We start from the raw sequence: 27,407 nt of genomic DNA on the forward strand, positions 1-27,407 counted from the left end.
CCCCAGCCTCCAACGGGGGAGTTGAAAGTCCCTCTGACAGAGGGCTCTGCCAGATGTTCCCAACAGACCCTCACTACACACTTGGGCCTGCCAGGTCTTTCCGGCTTCCTCCTCCGCCAGCGAACCCAACTCACATCTTGTGCTCGAACATGGTGTTCGTTATGGACAAACCGTGACTAGCACAGAAGTCCAGTAACAGAACATCACTCGGGTTCAGATCAGGGAGGACGTTCTTCCTGATCACCCCTCTCCAGGTGTCACTGTCATTGCCCACGTGGGCGCTGAAGTCCCCCAGTAGAACACCGGAGTCCCCGGTCGGTGCACTGTCTAGTACCCCTCCCAGGGACTCCAAGAAGGCCGGGTACTCTGCACTAGGGATGGGCATAATTAATCGATTAATCGATAATAGATCATTAAGAATTTCATCGATTACGTTCATTTTAATCAACAAACCGAATGTAGGTTGCTGTGCGTAGCGTGACCAAATGGGGCTCCGTACAAGTAGCTCTCTGCACTCAGAAGGAGCAAGCAAACAGAAACATTCGGTCAGCCTGCAACGTACCGAATGCGTATTTAAATGCGTATTTAACGCGGATTTGTATAAGAAATTCCACGCTTTCCGTTCCGTTCGGGACAAGTGGGAGGCCATGTGCACAGTGTACAAAGCAGCACATACGTTTCGGTGTCCAGTGGGAAAAAGCTTTACCAGGTGAGAGTAGCTCAATGTCGAATGACGAGTCCCCACCTCCTACCCCCCGTACGGTGTCCTGGTTTTGATAAACGCAAATCTGGTCACACTAACCTGTATTCCTTTGAGTCATGTCTTTTAATCCAACAGAAATTGACCGCATCAGTGACACAAGAGCTGTAGTTTTATCTTCACTTAGTTTATGCAAATTAACGATGCGGTTTTAAGTTTCGTTTCTGTGAGAGTTGCGCAAAACAGAATTAAACACATTATAATAAACGGATTGATGTGGCTCTAGAGTCGTTACGGTTTATATGTCGTAAAGTTGAATTTATTTATGCAGATTAGTAGTGCAGATAGTAATAATAATGATGATAATTTTAATATAAAAATGTTAATGATTAATCGATAATCGATCGTTAATTCTTCCGACGATCGATTAAGAAAATTTCATCGAATGCCCATCCCTACTCTGCACTGCTGTTCTTTCCATAGGCTGACACCACAGTGAGAGACCTGTCTCCGACCCGAAGGCGCAGGGACGCGACCCTCTCGTTCACTGGGGTGAACTCCAACACACGGCGGCTGAGCTGTGGAGCAATGAGCCCACACCAGCCCACCGCCGCTACCTGTGGCCAACACCAGAGAAATAGAGAGTCCAGCCCCTCTCAAGGAGTTCCAGAGCCCAAACTGTGCGTGGAGGTGAGGCCGACTATATCTAATCGGTAACGCTCAACCTCCCGCACAAGCTCTGGCCCCTTCTCCCCCAGCGAGGTGACATTCCATGTCCCCAAAGCTTGTCTCCATGTCCATGTCATTACTGTCGAGCACCCACCCCAGGCCTGGCTCCAGGGTGGGGCCTCGGTAACTCCATCTGGCCTCTGACTCTCACTCATCATATGTCGCTTCTGAACCGCACTTGGCCTGACCCGTCCCCCAGGACCTGTTTGCCTTGGGTGACCCTACCAGGAGCATGAAGCCCCCGACAACATAGCTCCCAGGATCATTCCGGCACTCAAACCCTTCCACCACAATAAGGTGACGGTTCAAGGGGGGGTGTTTAACATGAATTTGTAAAATTATACATAAAATAACTGCAATGAAAATGCAAACAGGCAGTGAAAGCATTACAAAATGAAAACTAGAAAAGCACTCAGAGAGCGTAGACCTCCGCCAAGGACTACCCCCATTTTTTATATAAATTGCAATAAAATCAGTCTTCTGGATCAGATCCGGATCAGCCTTTGGTCAATAATTAACTGAGATATTGAGAAACAAAATTTTTGGCCCCATTCACCACAATGTTAACTAAAATTTCAAAGTGATCCAGAATCCAGGATTTCTTCCGGATCACCCCAAAATGAAATCAGTTCTTCCTTTTCACACTTCCAACAAATTCTGAAAATTTCAGCAAAATCGGTCCATAACTTTTTGAGTTATGTTGCTAACAGACAAACAAACAAACAAACAAACAAACCTCCTTGGCGGAGGTAAAAATGTTAAAAAAAAAAAAAAAAAAAAAGGAAAACCAAAGACCAAACATGAAGGGGTGTGTGTGCTTGTTTGTGTGCATGTGTGTGTGCGTGTGTGTGTGTGTGTGTGTGTGTGTGTGTGTGTGCGCGTGTGTGTGTGCGTGTGTGTGTGTGTGTGTGTGTGTGTGTGTGTGTGCGTGTGTGTGTGTGTGTGTGTGTGTGTGTGTGCGTGTGTGTGTGTGTGTGTGTGCGTGTGTGTGTGTGTGTGTGTGCGTGTGTGTGCGTGTGTATGTGTGCGTCTCCAGGTGTCCCCAAAAACATACTTCCTCTCCAGGTTTGTTGCCTCCAGTATAATTCATACATGAGATGTTACATACCGTGTTGGCCCTGGCGTCATTTTTATGATGTTTTCCACTCTTGCTCTATCTTGTCTGTCCTGAGTGGATGATGACCAGAGCAAGTGTCCACTCTGGGACTGAAATGTCTCCACAGGTGCCTGTTCTTCAGGTGCCTCTCCCTGTCCATCTGTTGACTGGTCAGTCTCCTCAAAGTCTGGATGAAAATCTGTGTTGTCTTCCACTTCAGAGACATCCTCCTCTATCTCTGATTCAATTTCAGTGCCCTCTTCATCATGTCCAGAAACCTGGACCAAAACCTCTTCAACACAGAACCGACTGGTCAGTCGCCTACTCATTGTGTTCAGATAAAAGGAGTGCAAGGCAAATATCAAGCTCTATATATGGAGTCTGTGTGAAGATGATACATTGATTAGTGTGGAAGGTGTGGTTCACGTGGGGGATCGGCACAAAAGCACAGGAAAGAGATGTGTACCTGCAAAAGACAATGAAACGTGTGTGTGAGTGAGCATGTGTGTGTGTGTGTGTGTGTGACAGAGTTGGGGTGGTGTATATGAGGATGTTTTCTGTCTGATGGATGAATAGTCTGGACACCCATTCATTTTCTATGGCAGTCACTTTTGTCTGGGAACACCAAAAGTGTAACAACCACTCAAAATTCAATGAAAGAGGTGATCATCACTTTTGTGGGCCTGATCTTGCCCCTGATCTTAGCGCTAAGCGCAATTATTAAGGAGTGGGCGTGTCCAGTTGGGGCTGTACTTCACTGCTGGAGGCTCGAGTGGGATGGTACAAGTACATATATGGTGATGACATGTGAACCAATCTGTGACTGTTGTGGCATTTAAAAACACTGCCCGTGTGGGTAATGTCTGTAATCTTTGTCTCATTACAGGCAGCACAGTGGAGTGTGGGGAAAAGTTCTATATGTGACAATAAAACAGCTCCAGAACCCCTCGATGTAAGTCCACACCAGAGGCACCAGGAATAAAGAATTTTGTATGGGCCATGACAGAACTGTGTTCAGAACACTCTGTGCGCACGTGAACCCCTCTCATGCACGCGCACCACTGTGAGTCCATGCACCACACACACGTCAACCTTTTATAGTTTTATCTGTTCGTTTTCCTCCCATTATGCAGTAGACCAGTGTCTGTCTCATGTGCTCCCCCTCCCACACACCTGCTGCTTTCTCACTCCCGCTCCTGTCCCGCAGTCTCTTCCCACGGACTCACCTGAGGTACGAGTGTCCACCACTGCTCCTGCTGACCACTCACATTCTCGTCTCTCAGGTCCACTGCGTTTGGTCCCACACAGATGGATTTCTCGCGGATTATGGAATAAGTTTATTGTCATATAAATGTTTCTGATGTTACCTCTTTGTGCACAGATATGATACATGTGTCTGCTCCGCTGTCACAGCCCGAGCTGTCAGTGCATGTGCACAAATCAACATCACAGCATTAGGACCACAGACAGGGTAAGAAAACACACTTTAGGACATCGCTGTAAACATGTATACATATGATATAATATTGATTAGACTAGAAAATCCCCTGATTTTCACATGGAAAACCTGGGTTTAAATCCCCCTCCTAAAGTGTGTATAATCTAATATATGTATAATGTGTCTATATGTATAATATCATGAGTTACAGTACAGTATATGTATACTATCATGTATCATTTACTGTGTGTACTTTACATTCAGCTGAGTAGCTCAGCTGGTAAATCTCTTGACTTTCACATGGGGAACCTGGGTTCAAATCCCCTCCTATGGTGTGTATAATGTGTATGTACTATTGTATATGTACTGATTTGTCTGTATGTATACTATAATGTGTGTAGATACAGATGGAAGTACTGGATTGTGTGTATAAAATCATGAACTATATACAAAACTGAAAATGTAAATGAGTTGAGCACTTTTAATTGAGCTGTTATCAAAAGGTACAAGTAGCAAACATCCAACCTTTTAAGTTTTGAAATATTTTAAGTTCATCAATTTAAAATAATTGAGGCAATCGATTGGCTCAATTTTTTGTGGTTCTGGTAACTTATTTGGGTTTACAGTGTAGTTGTGCTTTATTTCAAAATGATTTATTTATTAGTGGTAGGGTTGTCAAAAGTATAAAAAATCTGACATTAAGCAATGTTATAACCAGTATCAAGACTCAGGTATCAATACTAAAAAAGACACATTGACAGATGCAGAAATGACCCTTTCCTGAATGTCTTTAAATCTTTCTCTTTATCAGAACAAGTAGAAGAGCACGTAGACTAGTATACGCCCATGGACCACTGAGGGATTACACCGATATAAGGCTTCATGGGAAGAGAAAAAAAAGTACTATGATTCAGTGTTAAAAATCACATTCTATTGGCTGAATAGTTCATTTTTTTAAATATTTTTTTTAAATTACATTTCAGTGTAATGACAGCATGTATCTTCAGCTCTGTTACATAACCTGAATGAGCGTTTTCCTCATGAACCTTATCAAAGCCGAACCAGGGAAAAGGTCACTCCAATCACTCCCTGTATTTATCACATCCACGCGCTCACACTGTGTCCTGCACCAGAGGAAACCTTATAAACCTGCACAAACACAAATCTCTGTTTTACCACATCCAGGTCAAAGGTCAGGAGTGGGCCTGAACCAGCACTGGAACAGTCAACATAATAAAAGAGAACATCAAAATGACCAGGACACCATGACCTGCCAGTGAAGACATCATAGTGATTCGTGTGAGAAGTGAAGGCATGTGCCGTGTTTAATCCTGCTGACGCTTTAACACTGGAGACGGTTATTAACATGAGGACAGGACTCACCCCGGCAAGGGTGGAAAGTAACAAATTACATTTACTCACGTTACTGTAATTTAGTAGTTGTGAGTAATTTGTCATTTTTTAAGTAGTTTTTGAAATGCGTAATTTTACTTCTACTCAAGTACATTTTGCCCCAAGTATTTTACTTCATTACGTTGGAAACCGCCCTCGTTACTGAGTAAAATCAGACTGATAGAGAAAAAAAAAGAGGTTTGTTGTTCACAGTGAAGCACAGATTAGAGCTACAAAGTCTGAAAATCCAACTGAACACGAGCTTTACAGTCTGATGCCGCAGTGTCCTGCAGGCAGAATTTCTTATATCAGCAGTCAGTGTGCAGTGTGTGCAACATTTTCACTTTGCATAATTTGATTTTGGTTTCATTTTCTTTCTTTTATTGCAGTGTTGTGAGTTGGACCGTATAATTCAGAATTTGTTCATTTGTTAATTTGTTAAATTTGTTAGATTAAGTTTTATAAAGTTCTATAAAAAAAGGAAGAGCTGGGTGTTAGTTTTAGTGAGCTCAGTTGTCTTTAAAAAGTACAAAGTTTGTCTGTATCACCTAAAAGTTGATTAAAACAACTCGTGCTGGATTAAAATTTATGACTCATCCTTTTTTACATCAAAGAACTGAAAGTAACTAAGTATCTTTTACTCAAATTACATTTTAAATGCAGTACTTTTTTACTTTTACTCAAGTAGATTTTTAGATGGTTACTTTTACTTGAGTAGGAATTAAGCAAAGTAAAGATACTTTTACTTAATACAGTTTTTCAGTACTTTTTCCAGCTCTGAGCGGCAGAGACATGAACCCTCAAAGTACTTTTACTGTTGGACTCGTTTTACTAAAACACACTTGAGATCATTACATTTAAGACTATCTTTCCAAATGTAAAAGACAAAAAAAAAAAGTCTGTTTCACATTTTACTTCCTTGTTGGAAATAATAACATCACACAACTGAACTACAAAACTCCTTTAATTTAAAGATTATTATTTGACAAATAAAATTATTTAAAGAAAACACCTTCATTTTGTTTCATTTTTAAAGTGTCAGAAAAAAGATGGTTGTTGTGTGTAAATTGTGCTGAACGTCTGATTAAAATGTCCCCAGTGTGATAAGTGATCAATATTTGTTTTAGATTTCTTGATTGGTGCAAAAGCATGCTGTCTGTTTCCAGCAGGTATAATCTCTCAGAATGAAAGAGAAATGAGAGACCCCAAACCTGTCACATGCACTTTAAGACACTGTGACAGTGTTGTGCATTGTAGTCTTGTGCTGTTCAGTCTGGCAATACATCGGTTGTAGGGAGTATTATACCTGTCATGATGTGGCATAGAAATACCAATTGTGATAATACTTTTATGTTGATATTTGAACATGCAGCAGACATAGAGTAAGTTCTGTTAAACAAAGACTTCATGTACTAGTTAAAGTGTCACTGTGGTTGCTCAGGGGCACAACATCACTCACTAAGATCCACACCAGACCATTAGCAGTGTTCAACCATGTAAAAGCAGCTTCATCAAACCTAATGAGAGTGTGAACGTGTCAGAAACAGACAGCACTTTATTTTTTTACTTTTTTGCTTTTGAAATGGCCACAGTAAAGTTAGTTCTTCCATTTATACTGTGACCTGAATAATCATGATTATTGATTAACCAAATAATCTGGACTTCCCTAGTACGTGCCAAACAGGAATTAACAGCACATCATTAACATCTGTCACGGGACTACAGATGAAAAACAGCCTCCATATCGAATTCTGTCATATTTACACAAATGTTCATTCAAATGCACTGTTTGTAAAATACATCAATAAATTCTGATGTCCAAACTCAGTCTAAAATTAAGATTAGAGTCTTAGAGTTTGGAATCTTAATAAAATATGTTTATTTTTTCCCCTTTCTGTCACTGCTACGAACACCAGAGGAGTATTACAATTCTGTGGAGTAGAGCCCAACCGATATATCGTTTGGCTGATATTATCAGACGATATATTTGTTGACAGGGGCCGATATTTCACGTGGGCATGTTATACCTCATTATAAAACTTAGACTCTCTACATTATATTGTCCAATTTACAGACAGATAAATGTCCTAATATGTGGCTCCGCATCAGAATTTATCTGCAGAGTCATTTGTCTGTGTGTGTCCGTACTGTCCCTGAACACACTCACGTCATCCGCAGACATAGATCCACGAGCAACACTAGGATTATTTTCTTTTTACTGACAATCGGTTTGAATCAGAATTAAAAGGACATTTATTAGTGCAGACTTGTGATGTGAGAGGAGCCTGTGTGAGCGCTGAGTGTTGGAAATATGTCGACTTTGAAGCTAGTTTTGGTTTGTTCTAATTAGCGTTTAGTGGTTAGCGATTAGCTGCTGTAGCTCCCACACATAAACAGGCTGTTTTCTATTGGTCTATTGTAAAGTGACTATATTGGCCGTATATTTGCTACTGGACCTGCATTGATATGTAAATGAGCTGTGAACAGACGTATGAATTATGATAATAATTATTTAATTATATGACGCATATAATTAATTACCGCGGCACGCACGTATTTATGGCTAAAGGCTAATAGTGGTAGTTTCTTTAGTAGCTAGTAGTTATGAGTCGGTCGCGAACGAAACGGCTCTTAGATCCGGCTCTTTGAAGCAAACGACGGGAGCCTGCTCCTTATTGGGAGCCACGTTTTCTCTTTCTCTCACTTTTTTTCTCTTCATGTCATGTGCAGACCAGTGGTAGTTTGAAAGCGGCAGCGGCTCAAAACGAAACTTTCAGATATATGTGTGTGCATAGGAGAGAAAAATGTGCATGTTTGTGTGTAGGGGAGACAGATAGAGACCAAGTCCCGACACTCAGTCCTGGTTCAGTTCTGGTTTAGTCCTGTTTTACACATGGTTTAGATCTGTTTTAGTCCTGGTTTAGTTCTTTTCAGTCCTGGTTTAGTCTTGGTTCAGTTCTGGTTTAGTCCTGCTTGCAACAAAACAATCTGAAGAGCCGCTTGGGACCCAAAAGAGCCAGCTGCTTTTAGTGAGCCGAGCCAAAAGAGCCGCTTCTCTAAAAAGAACTGAAATACCCATCACCAGTAGCTAGAATGTGATGCAAAAATGCCATTAGGCCGATCTACTGTCTGTAAATATGACATAAAGAGTCAGAATAACAGTAAATGTTGCCTAAATAAACACAATTTAAAATCCACTAGAGCCAAACCTAAGTTTTTTTTTAAACAATTCAAGATTTACAGTGAATTTTTCATCACTAAATATATCTGTGATTATCGGCCACAACAAAATCCATATCGGTCGGGCCCTACTGTAGAGTATTATATATAACACATAAGATATTTAGATCACCATGTTAACTTTTATTGTTCTAAAATTCTAAATTTGCCAAAAACAATGAATGACCATGTTTTATATGTTTGGCTTTGGTTTGTTTCTCTTAAGCTCTGAGTCGCTCCCAATTCCCAAAAGTTTTTTTTACATCACTATCATTAAACAAGAAAATATTTTGGTAATAATAATACAGTGAACAATTGAAATATGTATATGTTTATCATGTTAGAATGAGCCATCAGTCTTTATTCATGTGTTGAAGAAGAGAAATTCCATGTTCATATCTGGTTTGCTGTAGTTGTGTCTTTATTGGTTGGAAGTTGCATGTTGGAAGCAGCAGATGGTGAACTTCTGACACTCATGGTGTCTGTGGAGCAAGCTGACCATGAGCAAAGGTATAGCAAGCATTTTATACACAAAGAGGTGGGGAAAGTCTGCAGATTAACATTTGGTGCAATTTCACAGCAATAACAAAGAACCTTCATAAACCCCCTTTTGGTAAAACAGTGGTCATTGTTTCAAAAGATGAGCATTTCAAGTACAGCTGAGATAAGGAAGGACAGCCGCTGGGGGCCACAGGTGAACACCCCAGGGCCTCTGATGGTGTCATGGGTAAAGTCTTTAAGTGTAAAACACATCACATGTATTCGTTAACCAGGATGAGAACTAAAACCAGAGAATAATTACTTTTCTTCCACACATGCTAAAAGCCACACACTAAATATTAAATATTAGCTTTATCAAGGTAGATGAAAAAAAAAAAACTTGCAGTAAAAACTTAAATTTTAATTGATGCAAGATAATTTGGCCCAATTCATCTGGAAGCTTGAGGGCCAAGAAAAATGTGTCTGAGGGCCGCATTTGGCCCACAGTCCATAGTTTGGACATGCCTGGTCTAAAGAAAGAGGGTCTTTTATTATCACAGTGGTATTCAGTCTATTTCTAGTATCAAAGTCACAGTTGAGTCAAAGTCGTAGCGTGACAGCACTGACTCTATAATGTCATAATTCCAGATGGATGATTGGGGCCAATATCCCTCTGTGGGAGATACATTGATTTTGTTCCACAAATGTTGAGCTTTTTCATTATTTGTTTGAGATCAGCTCTACAAAGAATAATGACACCACTCAAAACAGTTGATGTTTATTTACAGTGACAGAGAGGACTCTGAACTTTTTTGTCAACAAATCTGCAGTCTGACAGTTCCACAACATTTGAGTGTTTTGATCTGTCTTCAGTTCAGTTTAAATGATAGAGATTGAACAGTGTTGAATCATCAGGTGAACACAATCACATGAGAACTGTGGTGTTCATTTAACAGACTTTATCTCAGAAAATCAATGCCATGTTTCTGTGAGGGCCAAAAGAGAGGTGACACTTTTGATTCTGAGAATTTCATCTGGTCAAAAGTCCACTGTGACGCCCTGTTTGTGGCCCTGTCTGGTGCATCATGCTGCAATACTGTGTCATAAGGAAGATACTAGAATACCAGATAAAAGAGCAGACCGGACATTTTACATTCATCATATCTATCTCTCTCTCTCTCTCTCTCTCTCTATATATATATATATATATATATATATATATATATATAGAGAGAGAGAGAGAGAGAGAGAGAGAGAGAGAGAGAGAGAGAGAGAGAGAGAGAGAGAGAGAGAGAGAGAGAGATTTTCAGAAAATAAGAGAACATTATCCTTTAAAGCATGAGTTGCTAATCGTCCATTCAAATTGTGATTGTGATTCGATGGTGATTCATCTTGCAGTCTTAGTTCTCATGGGATTGGACCACCAGCACTGACCACTACCTGTCCTGATTCACCTGCCCATGTGTCTATCCAGGGTCAGGAATAATTTTGGAGTGATGAAAAAGAAGAGTTAAAAGAGTTAAAAGATAATATTGATTATTGCTGAAATGTTACTGTAGTTTTTGGTATTGTTTACATTTCAACTAGTGATCTCCAATATAGTAACCATAATATAATATTAGGCAAAGCTTTCCAAAGTTTCCTCCGCAGGGTGGCTGGGTGCTCCCTTAGAGATAGGGTGAGGAGCTCAGAGTAGAGCCGCTGATCCTCCATGTGTAGCGGAACAGCTGAGCGGCAGGCATTTGTTCCTGATGTCTCCTGGGCGTCTCCCTCAGGAGGTTTTCATTTCCCACCGGGAGGAGGCCCCAGGGAAGACCCAGGACACCCTTCAGGGACTATGTCTCTGGGCTGGCCTGGGAACACCTCAGGGTCCCCCCGGAGGAGATGGAGGACGTGTCCAGGATGAAGGGAGTCCCTACTTAGATTGCTGCCCCGGCGACCAGGCCCCGGATAAGCGAAAGAAAATGGATGGAAGGGGTTATAATATTATTACCTCCTCTAAAACACACCTGGAGTTGTGTTTTGTTTCATTCACATGTTTGAGTAACTCTTTAATATCAGTCTGTCTACATCTCCAAAACTCAAAATGCTCTGTTCCACCTTCTGATGTTTTCAAGTTGACAGATCCTTTTACCTTAAATTCAGTAGAGATTGGCAATTCCCAGACTGAAATGATCAACATGATTCTAGTGAAGGTGTATAGAGTTTAAAAACAGAGTGGAGCACTTCCTATTTTACCACATGACATCACAGGGTGGAACAGAGTGTTTTCTGTCTGAGAGAAGAGCTCGACCTAAATGTGCAGGTCCAGGTCTGTTTATGATGATGTAACGACATTAGTACATAGATCAGAAAACAGTGTAGTCTAATCTGGCCACTCTACCCAACTCCAGTGATTTTAATAGAAATGATTAATTATTTCTAAACATTGTATTAGAAATAATTAAGCCGCTAAAATAAATAAAATGCATTTAGAGCATGTGTCTCCTCCTCCTGTGTCCCTGTGTGCTGTGCTGGGCTTTGTGAAACACTCACCTTTGTCCTGCCACACGCTCTTCTGTGCAGACTTTGGAACCGGCCCGACACACTCACGTCCCTGTGCCTAATCTCAAGTCATCTCCGAAGAAGCACCACGCCCGGACCTATAAAAGAGCCAAGACAGAGGTGCCAGACCCGAGGAACACTCCGACCGTCCGTACGTCTTTTCCCGGAGCTTACAGAGCTAAAGGCCGCCAACATGAAGCGTGTGGCGGGGACCAAGCTCTGCCTGCTGCTGCTGCTGGGCTCCTACGCGCTGGCCCGTGAGTAACTACTGACCTACACATAAAACACACATCTGAAGAGTAATAATAACAATAAAATCATGGGTAACACTTGATATTAGGGTACACTTATTAACATCTAACAACCTGCTAATTAACATAGTTGTAGACGGTTAATTTATCATTAATTAGTATTTATTCAGCCCTTAATAATGTCTAATTCCCCATAAGTTTATTCTGTTATTAGTTAGACATTTACAAACACTTTCCTATTAATACACTCCTTATTACTGCTTATTAATATGATACTAAGCCATGATTCTAATGAGCTTTTGGTAATAAGCGTGTTGTTAAGGACTAGATGCAAAAGAAATGTATTTTTTACTTATTTGCACTTAATACATGTAGCTTACTCTTGTGTAGTAAAACACTCTCTATTAAGTGTTAATAGAGTCCAACTAACAATGAATTAAAAGAGCTAAATTTATTAAGTGCAAATAAGTAAAAACTCAATTTCTTGTGCAACTAGTCCTTAACAACACACTTATTACCAAAAGCTCATTAGAATCAAATTCATGGACACAAATGTCTTAGTATCATATTAATAAGGAGTAATAAGGAGTGTATTAATAGGAAAGTGTTTGTTAATGTCAAAATAATAAACTTGTCAGGAATTAGACATAAGGGCTGATTAAATACTAATTAATGATAAATTAACAGTCTACAACACAGGTGTCAAACATAAGGCCCGGGGACCAGATCCGGCCCTCTGAGAGTTTTATTCTGGCCCTCGGCTGATTTTCTACTAAAATATTTTAATTATATTTTCTATTAAAATCTTGGTAATTTTCTGCGGTGTTTATCATATCAGCGTCTCCAGCGTCTCTGTACGTGGCCCCTCCCACCAGAGCACCACAAATTAAGACTTGTCTCTTTCCAAACGCTCTTAAAGGACGATCGTTTTGACTGTTGACCATGACACCCTCATCAGAAAAATGTCCAACATGAGAAAAGTGGAGCCGCGTGCAGGATAAAAAATTGACTTATTCCTATTTGCAAACAAGTTCATGTTAAAACATTGTGTTGAAATTGTATTTTTCTTAAAGTTTTAGGTTGTTCATAATATTATAATATTTTGTAAAAGACAGAGTTCATCAATTAAAAAAGATTTCTGTAATAGATTTGTGTTTTTCTGCACAAATATTTAAACTTATTGTTATTTTTGGGGTTTATATGATATGAGTTTTGGAATCAAAGGAGGTTGGATACAGCCCCCGGACCAAAATGAGTTTGACACCACTGGTCTACAACTATGTTAATTAGCAGGTAGTTAGATGTAAGATGTTAATAAGTGTATTCTAAAATAAAGTGTCACTAAATCATCTGTCACATGACCCTAAATCATGTTAGAATGTTCTTACCTCCTGGAGCTGTGTTTTGTTTCATTTTAGTTTTAATCTTTCTGTTATTAGTTTACCTCTCCAAAGCTCAAAATGCTCCGTTCCACCTCGTTATGTCATGAGGTGGTAGTTATCAAGTTTGTTAAGTAACAGCGACCCTTAACCTTTTGTTCAGGACGGGCTGGAAATTAAAGGGTTGAGATCATCCAGATGATTCTAGTGAAGGTGTGCGGAGTATAAAAACACACTGGAGCACTTCCTGTATCACCACATGACATCACAAGGTGGAAAAGAGTGTTTTCTAGTTTGAAAGAAGCTCTCAGTGTAAATGGGCAGGTTTGTGTGTTAAACATGTGAATGAAACAAAACACAAGTCCAGGTGTGTTTGCGATGAGGAAACATTAGAACAGAGATCAGAATTTTGTGTCATGTGGGCTCTTTAAATCATCTTTAATGCTCAGGCAGGTGGAAAGGAACTCATTTTCACATTCCTGTACTAGAGTAGATTTGTGGGGTAGCCTCATTACTTTTTCTAGTAGATTTTTAAACCTATACTTGTATTAATAGAGTATAATTTTAGCCATGTCACTGTAATTAATTCATTTAAAATACTAAACATACTGCTGCCTTTGCTCCATTTTACACTTATGGCTCTGTTATAAAGAAGTTACAGCTCTGCATCGCCCGCTCTGATTGGCCAGAGCTCAGAGAATATGCAGATTGTGGTTTAAGTTTTATATTAAAGAGTGATCTAAAATGCTTTTTAAATTGCATTAAAAAGTAACTAGGACTCTGAGTAGTAGGCTATTTTATTTTTACTCAAGTACAATTTTGGCAGCAGAACTTGTACTTGTAACTGAGTATATTTTTAGCCATGTAACTGCACGTTTACTTGAGCAGAGAGGAGTCGAGTTGCTCACTTCAAAATAATATTCCAAAGTAAGTAATGTTATTTTGAAGTGGGCAACTCAATTCCCCGAAGTAAGTAATAAGTAGTACATAGTAGTGGTCCAAGGAATTACTCAAGTAAGAGTAAAAATATTTGGATCTGATTTGTAATTTGAAGTTAAAGGATTAAAACATAAAATAATGAACAAAATCTGGTATTTTCAAAGTATAGACATAAAAATGAATCTATCAAAACTAAATCATACCTGAAGGAGCTGCATGAAACACAAACATTCAAATCATTCCATTTCATATTTAATAAAAAATATTGCCCAAGTAGAAGTAAAAGTATGCTCCTGGAAAAGTACTCTGAAAAGTACAATTTCTTAAAAAAGTTACTCAAGTAAATGTAATTGAGTAAATGTAACTGAGTACTGTACCTCTGAGCTTGTCATTGTTCAAATGTCTCTTTCTCTTGTAGAAGACGCGGCGAGTCCAGACGAATCCTGCCGCTGTGAGTGACTTTATCTTGTGCACTGTTTGTATCACTCACTTTAGACAATAATCCTAATCAGAATCCTCTTTCCGAACATTCCCAGTGGCCAGGAGATTTAAGAACTTCCGGCGCTACGTGTACGACTACGAGGCTTCAGCGGTCAACCTGGTGAATGGAGTCAGCGAAGAGAAGAGCGGACCCAAAGTCACCTGCAAGGTACGTGCACGGAGGAGAGGAACTAATTACTCATACTCGTTACCGTGATAGATTTTGGGGGTAGTTGTACTTTCTTTTAGAACATGTTTAAACCTGTATTTGTACTTCACAAATACACTACTTCATTCTAACCATGTCATTGTTATTGTTTAAATGACAGAAGTTGCTGAGTAGTGTTCAAGTCCCATTCACAGACTCAGTGGGCATTGTGCACAGATTGAGCCCCTTCCACTTTATACTGAAAAAAACATTGCCACTTTTGTCTTAAAATATGCATATTAACCATTAACCGTGTTCCTGGTGTTTAGCCAAATAGGCAACAGTATGTTGTCCTTAAATCAACATGTGAAGAATAATAACAGACAAATCAGGCATCTTCTTTCCCCTTTACCTTTAACAGCCTGGCTCGGGTTTGGCTCTTGAGTTGCTCTGATGCTCGCTGTGGATGATGTCACACTCCCTCGGTTCTTTTCTTTATACAGTCTACAGTTCCAGTCCATGTCTCTGTTCCTCTCTAAACCCACACGCCTACAATCAAGCTCTGTATCTCCTGCTCTGATTAGACAGAGCTCAGAGAACATGCAGATTGCCATTTAAAACAACACAAGTTTTGTAAATAATACTGATCTTAAATGCTTCTAAAATTGCATTAAAAGGTATGCATGGAAAAACTATTACTACTATTAGTATTAGTTTTTCATGCATACTTTTTACTTTCACTTTAGTACAATTTTGAAGCAGTACAGTAATGGAGAACATAATTTATTACCTCGTAACTCAACTTTAAAACACAGAGTTTCAGTTTAATCACAGTCACGTCTCTGGTCAGAAAAATCTCAATTATATATTCAACCCAAATGTTCTGAATCTTTTGTTTACCCGTGCCAAACCCTGATCCTTATATCTGACATTTACATCTGACCTTTATATCTGATCTAATAATTTGTGTGGTGCAGGTGGAGGTGGACGTGCCCAGGACCTGTGCTTTCATCATGAGGACCACAGACTGTTCCATGATGGAGATTTCTGGTCTGGACTCAAGTGGAAACACGATCTATGTGCCTGCATCTGGAGCTGAGACCTTCAGCGAGGAGATGGCCAAGTAAGTGACTCATGTTTGGTTAGCATTTGATTTAGTTTGCAGAGCATCAAAAAACAAGAAGAGCTCAGTGGGGGAATCTCCAACACTGCAGCTGTGTAGACTGTGCAGATCTACAGTGCTCAGTATAATGATGGTCAATGGTGAATGCAAAGAGGAAACAAACAAACAAAATAACCAATGGTTTTGTATTCCTTTGACATTTAAAGAAGACCTATAGTACACAAAACGGACATTTGTGTGCCTTAACCGTGTTAGAATGTTGTTCCCTCCTCAAAAACACACCTGGAGTTGTGTTTTGTTTCATTCACACATGTTTGAGTAACAAAGCATTATTAGTCTGTCCACTTCTCTAAAGCTTAAAATGCTCTGTTCCAACTTGTGATGTTATGAAGCTGTAGTTTTCAAGTTAATAGCTACTTTTTTAGAACCTTTAATTCAGTAGAGATTGGAAATTACAGGGCTGTAGTGATTGTATGTGAAGGTGTAAGGAGTTTAAAAACACAGTGGAGCACTGCATTATCCCATGACATCACAGGGTGGAACAGAGTGTTTTCTCTTTGAGAGAAGAACTCAGTCTAAATGTGCAGGGGTTTTGTGTTAAACATGTGTGAATGAAACAAAACACAAGTCCAAATAGTGTAAAATGGACTCTTTAAAGGAGACCTGTTATATTAGAGGACTCTTGAATGTTCCACAAAGTGGCATTAAACTTAACTTTTTTAAATTCATGAAATGACTGGTGTTTTCAAAGAAAATAAAAATATACAACAACTTGGTCTGATGGCATCACCTGCTTTTCTCCACACATACATAACATACATTTAATGCCATACTGTGGAGCATTCCAATCAAATTTCCATGGAGACAAGCAGGCGCCAGTATCTCTGATTTTAGGCACTAGATAGAGATCAGAAAAAAATATTTATGGTGCCTGTGTCCTAATGTTATTCAGGTCACACAGTCATAAAACACAATTAAACCTTGTGTCATTCAGATCATAAAATAGTCCAATCTCCAAGTGTCCAGGTGTATATATGTTTATGTACTGTGTGTGTATATGTGTGTGTGTGTATATATATATATATATATATATATATACACACACACACACACACACACACACACACACCACATATATATATATATATATATATATATATATATATATATATATGTGTGTGTGTGTGTGTGTGTGTATTATGTGTGTATTATGTGTGTGTATATGTGTGTGTGTGTATATATATATATATATATATATATATGTGTGTGTGTGTGTGTATTATGTGTGTGTGTGTGTATATATATATATGTGTGAGTATGTATTATGTGTGTGTATCTGTGTGCGTTCCCAGGAATCCACTGATGTTCCAGGTGTCTGACGCGAGCGTGTCCCTGTACCCAGAGGACGACTCCACCCTCATCGTGAACATCAAGAGGGGCATCGTGTCTGCCCTGATGCTGCCCCCCAGAGAGGAGAGCGCCACCCTGGACATGGTGAGGGCACAACACAGAACAGCATTAAAGATTAAAGGCCTCAGGTCATAAAGCTGACCTGTAGTACTTGTGTCTGCTCTGTCATTATAATCTATGAACCCTGTGCATCTTTGGATATTTCAAATCACAGTATTGACCTAAAACCATTTAATAAAAGAAACACGTCTGCTAGCTTCTACTTTAAATCCTAATTATAAGTTTACACAACTTTCAGAGAGAGTGCAGTCTTGTCAGAATGGTGAAGCTAACAACAACTAGCATTCTAACTCACACATGCATTTCCTGATTATTGGACAATAAAATGCTTTATAATTAGATTAAATTAGATGTAGACAGTACACAGCAGACTTATGTTGACCTCAAAAGCTGCTTATACACTGTATCTGCGAGACACATTTCACCCCCCAAAAATGTGGGTACCGGCCCTTTAAGAGCAGGATTAGCCCACATTCAGGTTTGGGTCCAGTTACAGTCTAATGTAGAATTTAGCCCTGATTAAGACTACCTTTAGTCCCAGTTTAGACCAGGTTCAGTCCTGGTTTAGGCCTGAGCCAGCCTTGGCTTCTTTACACATGTACTTTTGTATGAGTCTAGACATATAAAAAACAAATTGCCTCTTGTGTGTTTTGTCCCAGAGTGACTGCCTTCCTTGTTGTTTATGGCCTTATTTTTCTTCTAACCTGCCAATCAATCCCATGAGGTCAGGACAGATTAGAGTGTTTGTGCAGAGCTCCAACATGGCAGAGCAAAGTCCCTATGATAACTTTATCTGAGTACTGCATCAGGACAAGTCATACAACAATAATACTGCTACTGCAACTACTTTATGGAGTAGTATGAAAGCAGCTGGGCCAAAGATGACAGTACGCAAATCAGCAGGGTACAGTTCAGGTGTGAAATAAAGGTTAAAGTGCTTATGTTACACAAAATGGACTCATATGAGTGTTAAGCAGTGTTACCATGTTGTTACCACCTCAAAACAACGTGCCCAGAGTCTGTTTGTTTCACTGACACATGTTTGAATAATCCTTTATTATTAGTTTATCTGCATCTGCAGAACTCCAAATGCTCTGCTCCACCTCATGAAGTTGTAGTTAGTAAACCAAAATGATAAAAACAGATAACGATTAGTTTTGTTTGTTTTGATTTGTGTTTAAATGAGTAATGGAAAAAACAGATAACGTTTCCCGTTTCATCCAATTTTGATCATGGATCTATAATAAAAACTGCAGATGCCAGACTTTTGCACCACATACAGACTGAACCAGGACTAAACCAGGACTAAACCATTACTAAACCAGGACTAAACCAGGTCTGATCTTGGAGAGGGAAAACGCCGAACCAGTGGAGCAGGGTGTTCACAAAGCACGATTGGGCGACGATTGTGCATGAGGAGCTCTGCTCCAGTGCTTTTGTCTGCTGTCACCCAACAGTCTACGAGGGCGCACCTTCGAGCCTGCCCCAACACTCAGTCCTGGTTTAGTTCTGGTTTAGTCCTGGTTCAGTCCTGTTTTAAGTCCTAGTTCAGTCCTGGTTTAGTCCTGGTTCAGTCTGTATGTGGTGCAAAAGTCTGGCATCTCCAGTTTTTATTACAGATTCATGGTCAAAACTGGATGAAACAGGAAACAGCTGTTATCCATTTTTTCCATTACTCATTTAAACACAAAATTGAAAATTGTGTCATTATGCTTTTTTCAATTTGGTTTCGGAGACAAATAATGAAGAAAATTGTTGTTTTTTTGTTTTCTTACTTTTGATTTTATTTTGAAAAATCAAATGAATGAAACGAATAATGCACGGATTGAGAGAAGAACTCAGCCTAAATACACATTATGTGTGTTAAACGTGTGAATGAAACAAAAAACAACTCCAGGCCTGTTTTTTGATGAGGAAACTACATTGTAGAACATACCGGTACATGTGAGTGAATCTAGGTGCTGGTTTTGTGTCGTAGCCCACAGTGCACGGACAGTGCTCCTCAGACGTGGTGGAGAAATCCAGAGACGAGAGCACATCTGAGGTGACCATGCGCAGAGACCTGAGCTCCTGTGAGGGGCTCATCCACAACCAGCACACCAGCCCCCTGGCCCTCATCTCCGGCATGGTAAGACTTGCACCAGGGCTGACACTGTGGAGGCCTGATTTTGACCTGATTTAGACCTGGTTTAGACTTGGATTAGACATGGTTTAGATGTGCTTTAGACCTGGTTTATGTCTTCATTAGTCTTGATGTAAACCTGATTTAGTTCTGCTTTAGACCTGCTTTAGACTTGGTTTAGACTTTGTTCAGATGTGGAATAGTTCTGGATTATGTCTAGTTTAGTCCTAGTTTAGATCTGGTTTAGTCTTGGTTTAGACCTGCTTCAGACTTAGTTCATACCTGGTTCAGTTCTGATTTAGACTTTTAGAGTTTAGTTGGATTTAGAATTGGTTTAAAAATAGTTTAGTCCTGGTTTACACTCATACAAGATGTGACTAGTATTAAATTGAGTGTTGTCTCCTCAGAACTTCCCTCTGTCCAAGCTGATCAGCGCTGAGCAGGTCTGTGACTACACGTTTGACACCCAGAAGAGACACATGAGCACGGCCTCCTGCACTGAGACACACCTCTTCCTCCCCCTCTCCCACGAGTAAGACTCCGCTCGCCTCGGGTTTTTTAAGCTTATCATTTTACTTCCTGGTTGGACATGAGCAGCAGATCTGACATACTGGGGTAATTCCTTAACTGTTACCTAGCAACATCATGTAAACAAAAAAACAAAATGAAATTGCACAATATTTATGATTAAACTGACAGGGACGGGCCTGGGCAGTACTTGGGCAGGACACAGGGGGGCGCCAGAGCAAAACCTTTTGTGATCGTACGCAAGACACTTCACCCACATTAGTATGAAAGTGGTGTGTGTGTGTGTGTGTGTGTGTGTGTGTGTGTGTGCACGTGTGTGTGTGTGCGAGTAGAGCTGCTCGATGATGGAAAAAATCATTATGACGATTATTTTGGTCAATACTGAAATCACGATTACTCAAACGATTTTTTTTTTGTCACATGATGCATTTATTCAGCATTTCTCTCTCTCAAAAACACTTTGTTAATGGTAAATTAAGCAAAACTTTCAAATGGAAAATAAATATAGGCTACAAATATGAATCTTAGAGCAGTTTTGCAATGTATAAAAAAATAAAAGAAATAAAATATATTTTGAACATGAAATAAGGCAAAACATAAATGTATCCAAAATAAAGTATATATCCAGCTGTTGTACAATCTATATATATATATATATTTTTTTAAATTATAAATATACTTATTTGTATAAAACATATCCCAAAATAAACTATGTTAAGTTTTACTGTTTGTACTAGATTGATCAACTTGAATTTGGAGATTGTTTGACAAACAAATCAAAATCACAATAAAATTTCAGTTAATTGCACAGACTTATGTGAGTGATGGTGGTGGTCAGAGGGGCTGATGGTGCAGACCGGCAGCCTCGCTTCTGTCAGTCTGCCCCAGGGCAGCTGTGGCTACAACAGTAGTTTACCACCACAGAGTGTGGAGTGAGTGAATAATGAACTGTAAAGCATCCTTGACTGTCCAGAACAGCGCTGTTTAAAAATGGATGCTGTATTATTATTATTATTATTATTATTATTATTATTATTATTATTATTATTAGACCAGTATGTCACAATACTAAAATTTTTAACTTGATTTTGATGCTAAGGAATTAGACACGATATTCAATACTGATTCTGATACCACAATAAAAAATAAAAATAAAATTTAAAAAACACTTTATTTAGACAACATCATATGTGTGTAATCCCAGGTACGTTCCATAGTGATCCATGAGCTTTTACAATGTGCATTTATGAATTTCCTTCGGGATAATAAAGTATCTCTCTCTCCTTCTGTCTGTCTATGTGCTCTTCTACTTGTTCTAAAGGTTCATTTGTGTCCTGTGACTGGGACTTTAGTATCAAAACCTGCTCAAATGTGAATCTAGTTTCCATACTAGTTTTAGTATCGATTAGTATCTGATTTTAGATACTACTGACAGCTCAAACCTAAAACAGCCTTAGCACTAGAATTGAATTTTAATTATTGAATTTTAATGAATGTTTTTTTTGTTTTGTTTTGTTTGTTTTTTGACAGAAACAAATATGGCATCTCAACTCAGGTGCACACCTCCATGAGCCTGAGGGACGTGTCCAAGATCAATGACAGAGTCTTTTCTTATGGTGTGTATTTTATCATGACATACAAAACATAAGACTAGTGTTATTGTAGTTTGAAGAACATTTGTATCATCATTGTTGACATGCAAATATATTTATTTTTTATAGCTTTCTATCATCTTATAATGTTTCTTGATCAAAAACATACCTGAAGAGGTTTTAGATGTCATCCATTAATGTTTGAGTAATGTAGTTCTCTCCTGTAATTCTCTCCCGTGTTCTATTCAAACCTTTCTTAGCTGTAAGATTCTGTACGATGCTCCACCCACAAGCATTCTTCATCCATGCTCCCACATGACAATTCTCCGTAAATATACAAGAGCAAAATACAAAGCAATATACTACAACCAAAAATAGCTCTGAAGGCTACACAAGTGTTTTTATTGCTCATAAATCCTTGAAAATCATTCATTCTGCTGTGAGGTCTCTCCACAGATCTGACTTATAACTTGGCTGGAATAAGTTTAATGCCACCGCAGTGCACCTTTGAAACATATATGCATTCTCTGTCCCTCCTTGTATTTTCAGTAACAAGTGAAAGTGCAGTTAACCTTAACACCATTAGGTGGCACTAAAACACAAGGACAGTTCAATCAGAGGTTTTACCCCCTGAGATTTAGCTCACTCTCAAAGTACCTGCAAACAGGTACATGAAAAATACATGTCCCTTTACTACCACGTATTACCCATGTCACAAAGTTTTCTGTTTGAGAGAAGAACTCAGCCTAAATCTGCAGGGTTTGTGTGAATGAAACAAAGGAAACAATATTTGAACATAGATCAGAAAATAGAGTACAGTATTTTCCAGACTATAAGTGGCTCCGGAGTATAAGTCACACCAGCCAAAAATGCTTAATGAATAAGAAAAAAACATATATAAGTCACACTTTTGGGGGGAAATTTATTTTATGAAATCAGAGACCAGGAACCAACATTTCCAGTGTAAAGTCAAGTTGAAGTAAAAACAATAGAAGAGAGAACAACAGACTGTTAATGTCACATATGAAAAGTTCTTCAGATAAACTATAACATAAACAACAGAAAAAGTTTACCAAACTCTCCATCTCACTCCAAATCACTAAATCCATTCAATTCTTCATCCTCGGTGTCACTTCTGAGCAACTCAGCCTCGACCTCCGGAGGTAAACAGAGCGCCGCTTCCTCTTCTGTGTCGCTGTCATCAGACATCAGTTCCAGTTAGAATTATTCCGACCTTTCTGAATCCCGACAGGATGGTTTCCGGTGTCTTTATAAGTTTATTTGAATTTTCAGTGGTACAGAAGTAATGGTGTGACTGACAGGACAGAGGCTCTTTCTGCAGGAGACATGTGCAGTAGAGTGAAGTGACAGTGGTACAGGAGGAACAGGAGCAGCAGATACTGACACACAAGACTAGAGCCTCTCACCGCTTCAGTGTGAACATTTTATATATAAGTTGTACCAGTGTATAAGTCGCAGGAAACACCCAAAAAACGTATACGACTTATAGTCCAATACGGTAATATGGGCACCTTTAAGGATTTTCTATAAAGATTTTTTCACATTCTTTTTTAGCCTGAAACCATTTCAAGTGAAATCTTACCATTCTGAATTGACTCAGTGACTCAAATCTGACTTAATTCTCTCCACAGATGAGTCGAAGCTGCGCAGCTTGCAGATGGAGCCAGTGGAAGACAAGTCCCCAGTGCAAACCACAGACACTTCCCTGGACCTCTTCAGAGTGCTGGTGGCCCTCAAAGACCTGAACAGAGACGAAACACGTGCCCCCCTCTTCCGCCGCCTGGTGCTGGAGCTCCGTGGTCTGAAGGCTGAGAGTGCCAGGGCTGCTGCCCTCGAGATGTTTGACTTGTCCAAAAGAATGACCTTCCAGGCTCTGGTTCAGTGTGGAACCCCCGACTGCCTGAGCGCAGTGCTGAAGGTGCTGAGGACCTACCCCCACGAGGCCTACGAGGTGGACGCCGTGGTCATGGGCCTGGGGATGCTGCCCCGCCCCTCACGCCAACTACTCGCCGACCTGCTGGAGATGGCCAAGTACAAACAGAGCAAAGCGATCATGTACACCCTGGGGAACGCAGCGATGAAGTGAGTACCAGCCAGCACAACGTTCTATAAGCCAATTATATTTAATACAGATAGAGGACTGTAAACAGAAGTGGACTAAGGAAGTGTCCTTCACACTGTTTGGCTCCATCAAATAAAGCTCATCGAGGCTAGCAGAGTTCCATATTTGGAATAAAACAGAGTATGATAGCAGAAGGAACTTACCCAGCTGCAGATGGTCCAAAACTCTGCCCCAACACTCCTGACCTGCACCAATAGGAGAGCACACATGACTCCCATCTTAAAATCCTTACATTGGCTCCCTGTTCTTTTTCATGTCCACTTTAAGATCCTGGTGCTGACCTTTAGGGCCCTACATGGCTGGACTCCTGCTTAAATCACAGATCTGATAAAGTCGTGCACCTCTGCTCAGAGCCTGAGGTCCACCAGCCAAAACCTGCTAATGGTTCCTCAGGCATGTTTTAAAACGCAGGACAACAGATCCTTTCAACCCGTCTCTCCTAAACTCTGGAATGAACTGTCTCCTCATCTGGTCTCTCTAGACAGTGTAGATGCTTTTATAAAGTGACTAAAAACATTTCTCTTTGAACAAGCGTTCCCGCCCCTCAGGTTTAGAGCTGCTATGACTGATTTTATTTTATTATGAATGTATCTTCTTACTTACAACCAAAGAGCAAATCAGGAGTGACGCTGATGAAGGTAAAGCCCCCTCCCTGTTGATAACACCAGCAGGATTGACCTTGGGGAGAGAAGGCACTACCAAAATAAAAGCCTCAAAAGTCCGACAGCAGCACTTTGTTTTCAGAACACGGCGGCTGGTTGGTTAGCTATGTTCATTTATATAATATATACCGTGAATGAGGAAAACTAAAATTAATATTGTTAAAATTCAGATTTTTGTTGTAAAACAGCAAGGTCTTGGGTCTAGTCACTAACAGAAATGATAAGGTCCAGTATTTGTTGATTTAGCTTTAAAGAAAAATGTAACCTAAGTCCAGGCTCAGACATTGTTATTTTGATATTTTGTCACAGTTGTTTGAAAAGAAACTGACTTTATATTTTCTTTTTCTTTTTGCAGACTGGCCCGTGCTGAAGGGTCCAGCGTGCCTGAGGTCACTGCAGTCAGTGAGTTTTTCATGTCCATCCTGGGAGCAGACTGTTCTGGAGACAAGGAGCTCACCTTCCTCACACTCAGGGTAACACCACAACACTGTACCATCTCTAGAGTTTAAACTGAGCACAGGTCAGAATTCTCAGGTGGAATTTGCTGATTAAAGTGCCAATCACAGGCTGGACTATGATTTTCATCAAAACCTGTTAAATGCACTTAATAACTGTCAGATTGAAGAGTTTATGGTTCTGGGTCATATCATATATATCATTCATATATATTACTGGGCCTATCCACATGAAACAAAAACTGGCACAAATGACAATTATTTGATTTGAAATTATTTTTTCACAATAGCTAATAATCCCAGATAACTCCAAAGACATGATTGTTGTTGTGAGTTGAAGGGACTTTAAACCATGAAATTATTGTGGCAACTTTGTGGAGCCAATCCCAAACAAATAATGACATCCTGAGAATGGGACTTGTTATTGTTTTAGTACTGATACCTGCTCAAATGACTATCTAGTTTTGTGGTCATACCAACTTGTCAAAGTCTGATCCATCTGATCTCAGAAGCTCAGCAGGGCCTGGTTAGTACTTGGATAGGAGACCACAGGGAATTCCAGGAGCCACAGGGGGCCACCAGGGGCAAAAACTGTAATTTTGTCCTTATTCAATACATTTCACCAACATTGCCTCGTGGTGTGTTTGTGAGTGATGGTGGTGGTCGAAGGGGCCGATGGTGCAGATTGGCAGCCTCGCTTCCGTCAGTCTGCCCCAGGGCAGCTGTGGCTATAATGGTAGTTTACACCACAGAGTGTGGAGAGAATGAACAATGAACTGTAAAGCACTTTAGGCGTTATATAAATGCAAAGATTATAATTATTATATTATTATTATTAGATTTTAGTATTTTTAGTATGAATTCTTAGTAAATTATTTTCGATACTTTTGACCAATCTAATCGATTATTGACAGTCCTAACAGTAACTTCTATTATACTTTCTATTCAACTGTAATACTTGTCTTGCACTTTGTAAAGTGTCTTTGCTCATGTGTTTTTCAGGTTGTTGGAAACATGGGAGCTGTTCTGGAGGAAGTTGACTCGTCCATTAAAGGGACTCTGCTCAAGTGCATGAGACAGCCAGCCACCACTCTGTCTGTGCAGCTGGCCGCCATCCAGGCCTTCAGACGCATGACCATCACAGACGAGGTACAGTCAGGGAACTATTTAAAGGGCCTATATATTAGGCAAGGCAAGGCAAGTTTATTTGTATAGCACAATTCGTACACAAAGTAATTCAAAGTGCTTTACAGAATAAGAAATACATTAAAATCATAATAAAAACAAATCAAAACATAAATAATCATGAAGATTAAAATTTTAAAAAAGAGAGACATAAATTGGAGAGAAGAGTGCGGAATGAAAACCTTTCAGTTATATGCACAGTTAAACAGAAATGTTTTGAGTCTGGATTTAAACAGCGTCACAGAAGAGTCTGTCTCACATGTTCAGGAAGACTGTTCCAGGTTTTAGCTGCATGAACCTGAAACGCTGACTCCCCTTGTTTAGTCCTGACTCTGGGCACCAGCAGGAGGCCGGTCCCTGAGCTCCTCAGAGTGCGAGATGGTTCATATGACACTAACATGTCACAGATGTACTTTGGTGCTCGGCCATGGAGAGACTTGTACACAAGCAGAGCTGCTTTAAAGTCTATTCTCTGAGGCACAGGAAGCCAGTGCAGAGACCTGAGCACAGGACTTATGTGCTCGTACTTCCTAGTTCGAGTAAGGACCCGAGCTGCAGCGTTCTGGATGTTCTGCAGCTGTCTCACAGCTCGTTTGGAGAGACCAGTGAGCAGACCATTACAGTAGTCTAACCTACTGGAGACAAACGCATGGATAAGTTTCTCCAAGTCTGCTTTAGACAGTAAACCTTTGATTTTTGCTATGTTTTTTTAGATGGTAAAAGGCTGCAGATGTTATTGATTTGATGTGGCTGTTAAAGTTCAAGTCTGAGTCCATTATTACCCCTAGATTTCTTGCCTGATTTGAAGGTTTTAGAGAGAGAGACTGGAGGTGACTGCTGACACTGTCCCTTTGTTTCTGTGGACCAAACACTATGACTTCAGTCTTGTCAGAGTTTAGCTGGAGAAAGTTGTTTTGCATCCACACACTGATCTGTTGGATGCAATGACCAAGTGACTCCACTGGTCCATAGTCTCCTGCTGCCAGAGAGACGTAGATCTGAGTGTCATCTGCATAATTGTGGTAGAACACGTTATTGCTGCTTATTAACTGGCCTAATGGCAGCATGTAGAGATTGAACAACAGGGGGCCCAGGATTGACCCCTGAGGCACCCCACAGGTCAGGGCCATGTGATCTGAGACACAGTTTCCAATTTCAACAAAATACTTCCTGTCTTCTAGATAGGACTTGAACCAGTTTAGTACAGTACCAGAGATGCCCACCCAGTCCTCTAGTCTCTGTAAGAGGATCCCATGATCGACAGTGTCAAAAGCAGCACTCAGATCTAACAGGATCAAGACTGAGACTTTGCCTGCATCAGTGTTCAGGCGG

The 27,407-nt window shown here is 40.0% G+C and overlaps 1 protein-coding gene across 1 annotated transcript in view; it reads left to right on the forward strand.

Annotated features, from left to right (window-relative positions):
* Positions 1-11,504: 11,504 nt before the first annotated feature.
* Positions 11,505-27,407, forward strand: part of LOC110173931 (apolipoprotein B-100-like) — a 36,344-nt gene continuing 20,441 nt past the window's right edge. The window contains 11 exon segments of the mRNA XM_020939955.2: positions 11,505-11,855; positions 14,586-14,618; positions 14,704-14,816; positions 15,773-15,918; positions 17,271-17,412; positions 19,367-19,516; positions 19,918-20,042; positions 21,569-21,654; positions 23,283-23,733; positions 24,791-24,908; positions 25,893-26,039. Coding sequence (XP_020795614.2) covers positions 11,792-11,855; positions 14,586-14,618; positions 14,704-14,816; positions 15,773-15,918; positions 17,271-17,412; positions 19,367-19,516; positions 19,918-20,042; positions 21,569-21,654; positions 23,283-23,733; positions 24,791-24,908; positions 25,893-26,039 — 1,575 coding nt within the window. The 5' untranslated portion in view covers positions 11,505-11,791.

The sequence above is a fragment of the Boleophthalmus pectinirostris genome, unplaced genomic scaffold (genome assembly GCF_026225935.1).
Source record: "Boleophthalmus pectinirostris isolate CB_2022bp ecotype Guang Dong unplaced genomic scaffold, ASM2622593v1 HiC_scaffold_13, whole genome shotgun sequence".
In the NCBI taxonomy this organism is placed as follows: domain Eukaryota; kingdom Metazoa; phylum Chordata; class Actinopteri; order Gobiiformes; family Gobiidae; genus Boleophthalmus; species Boleophthalmus pectinirostris.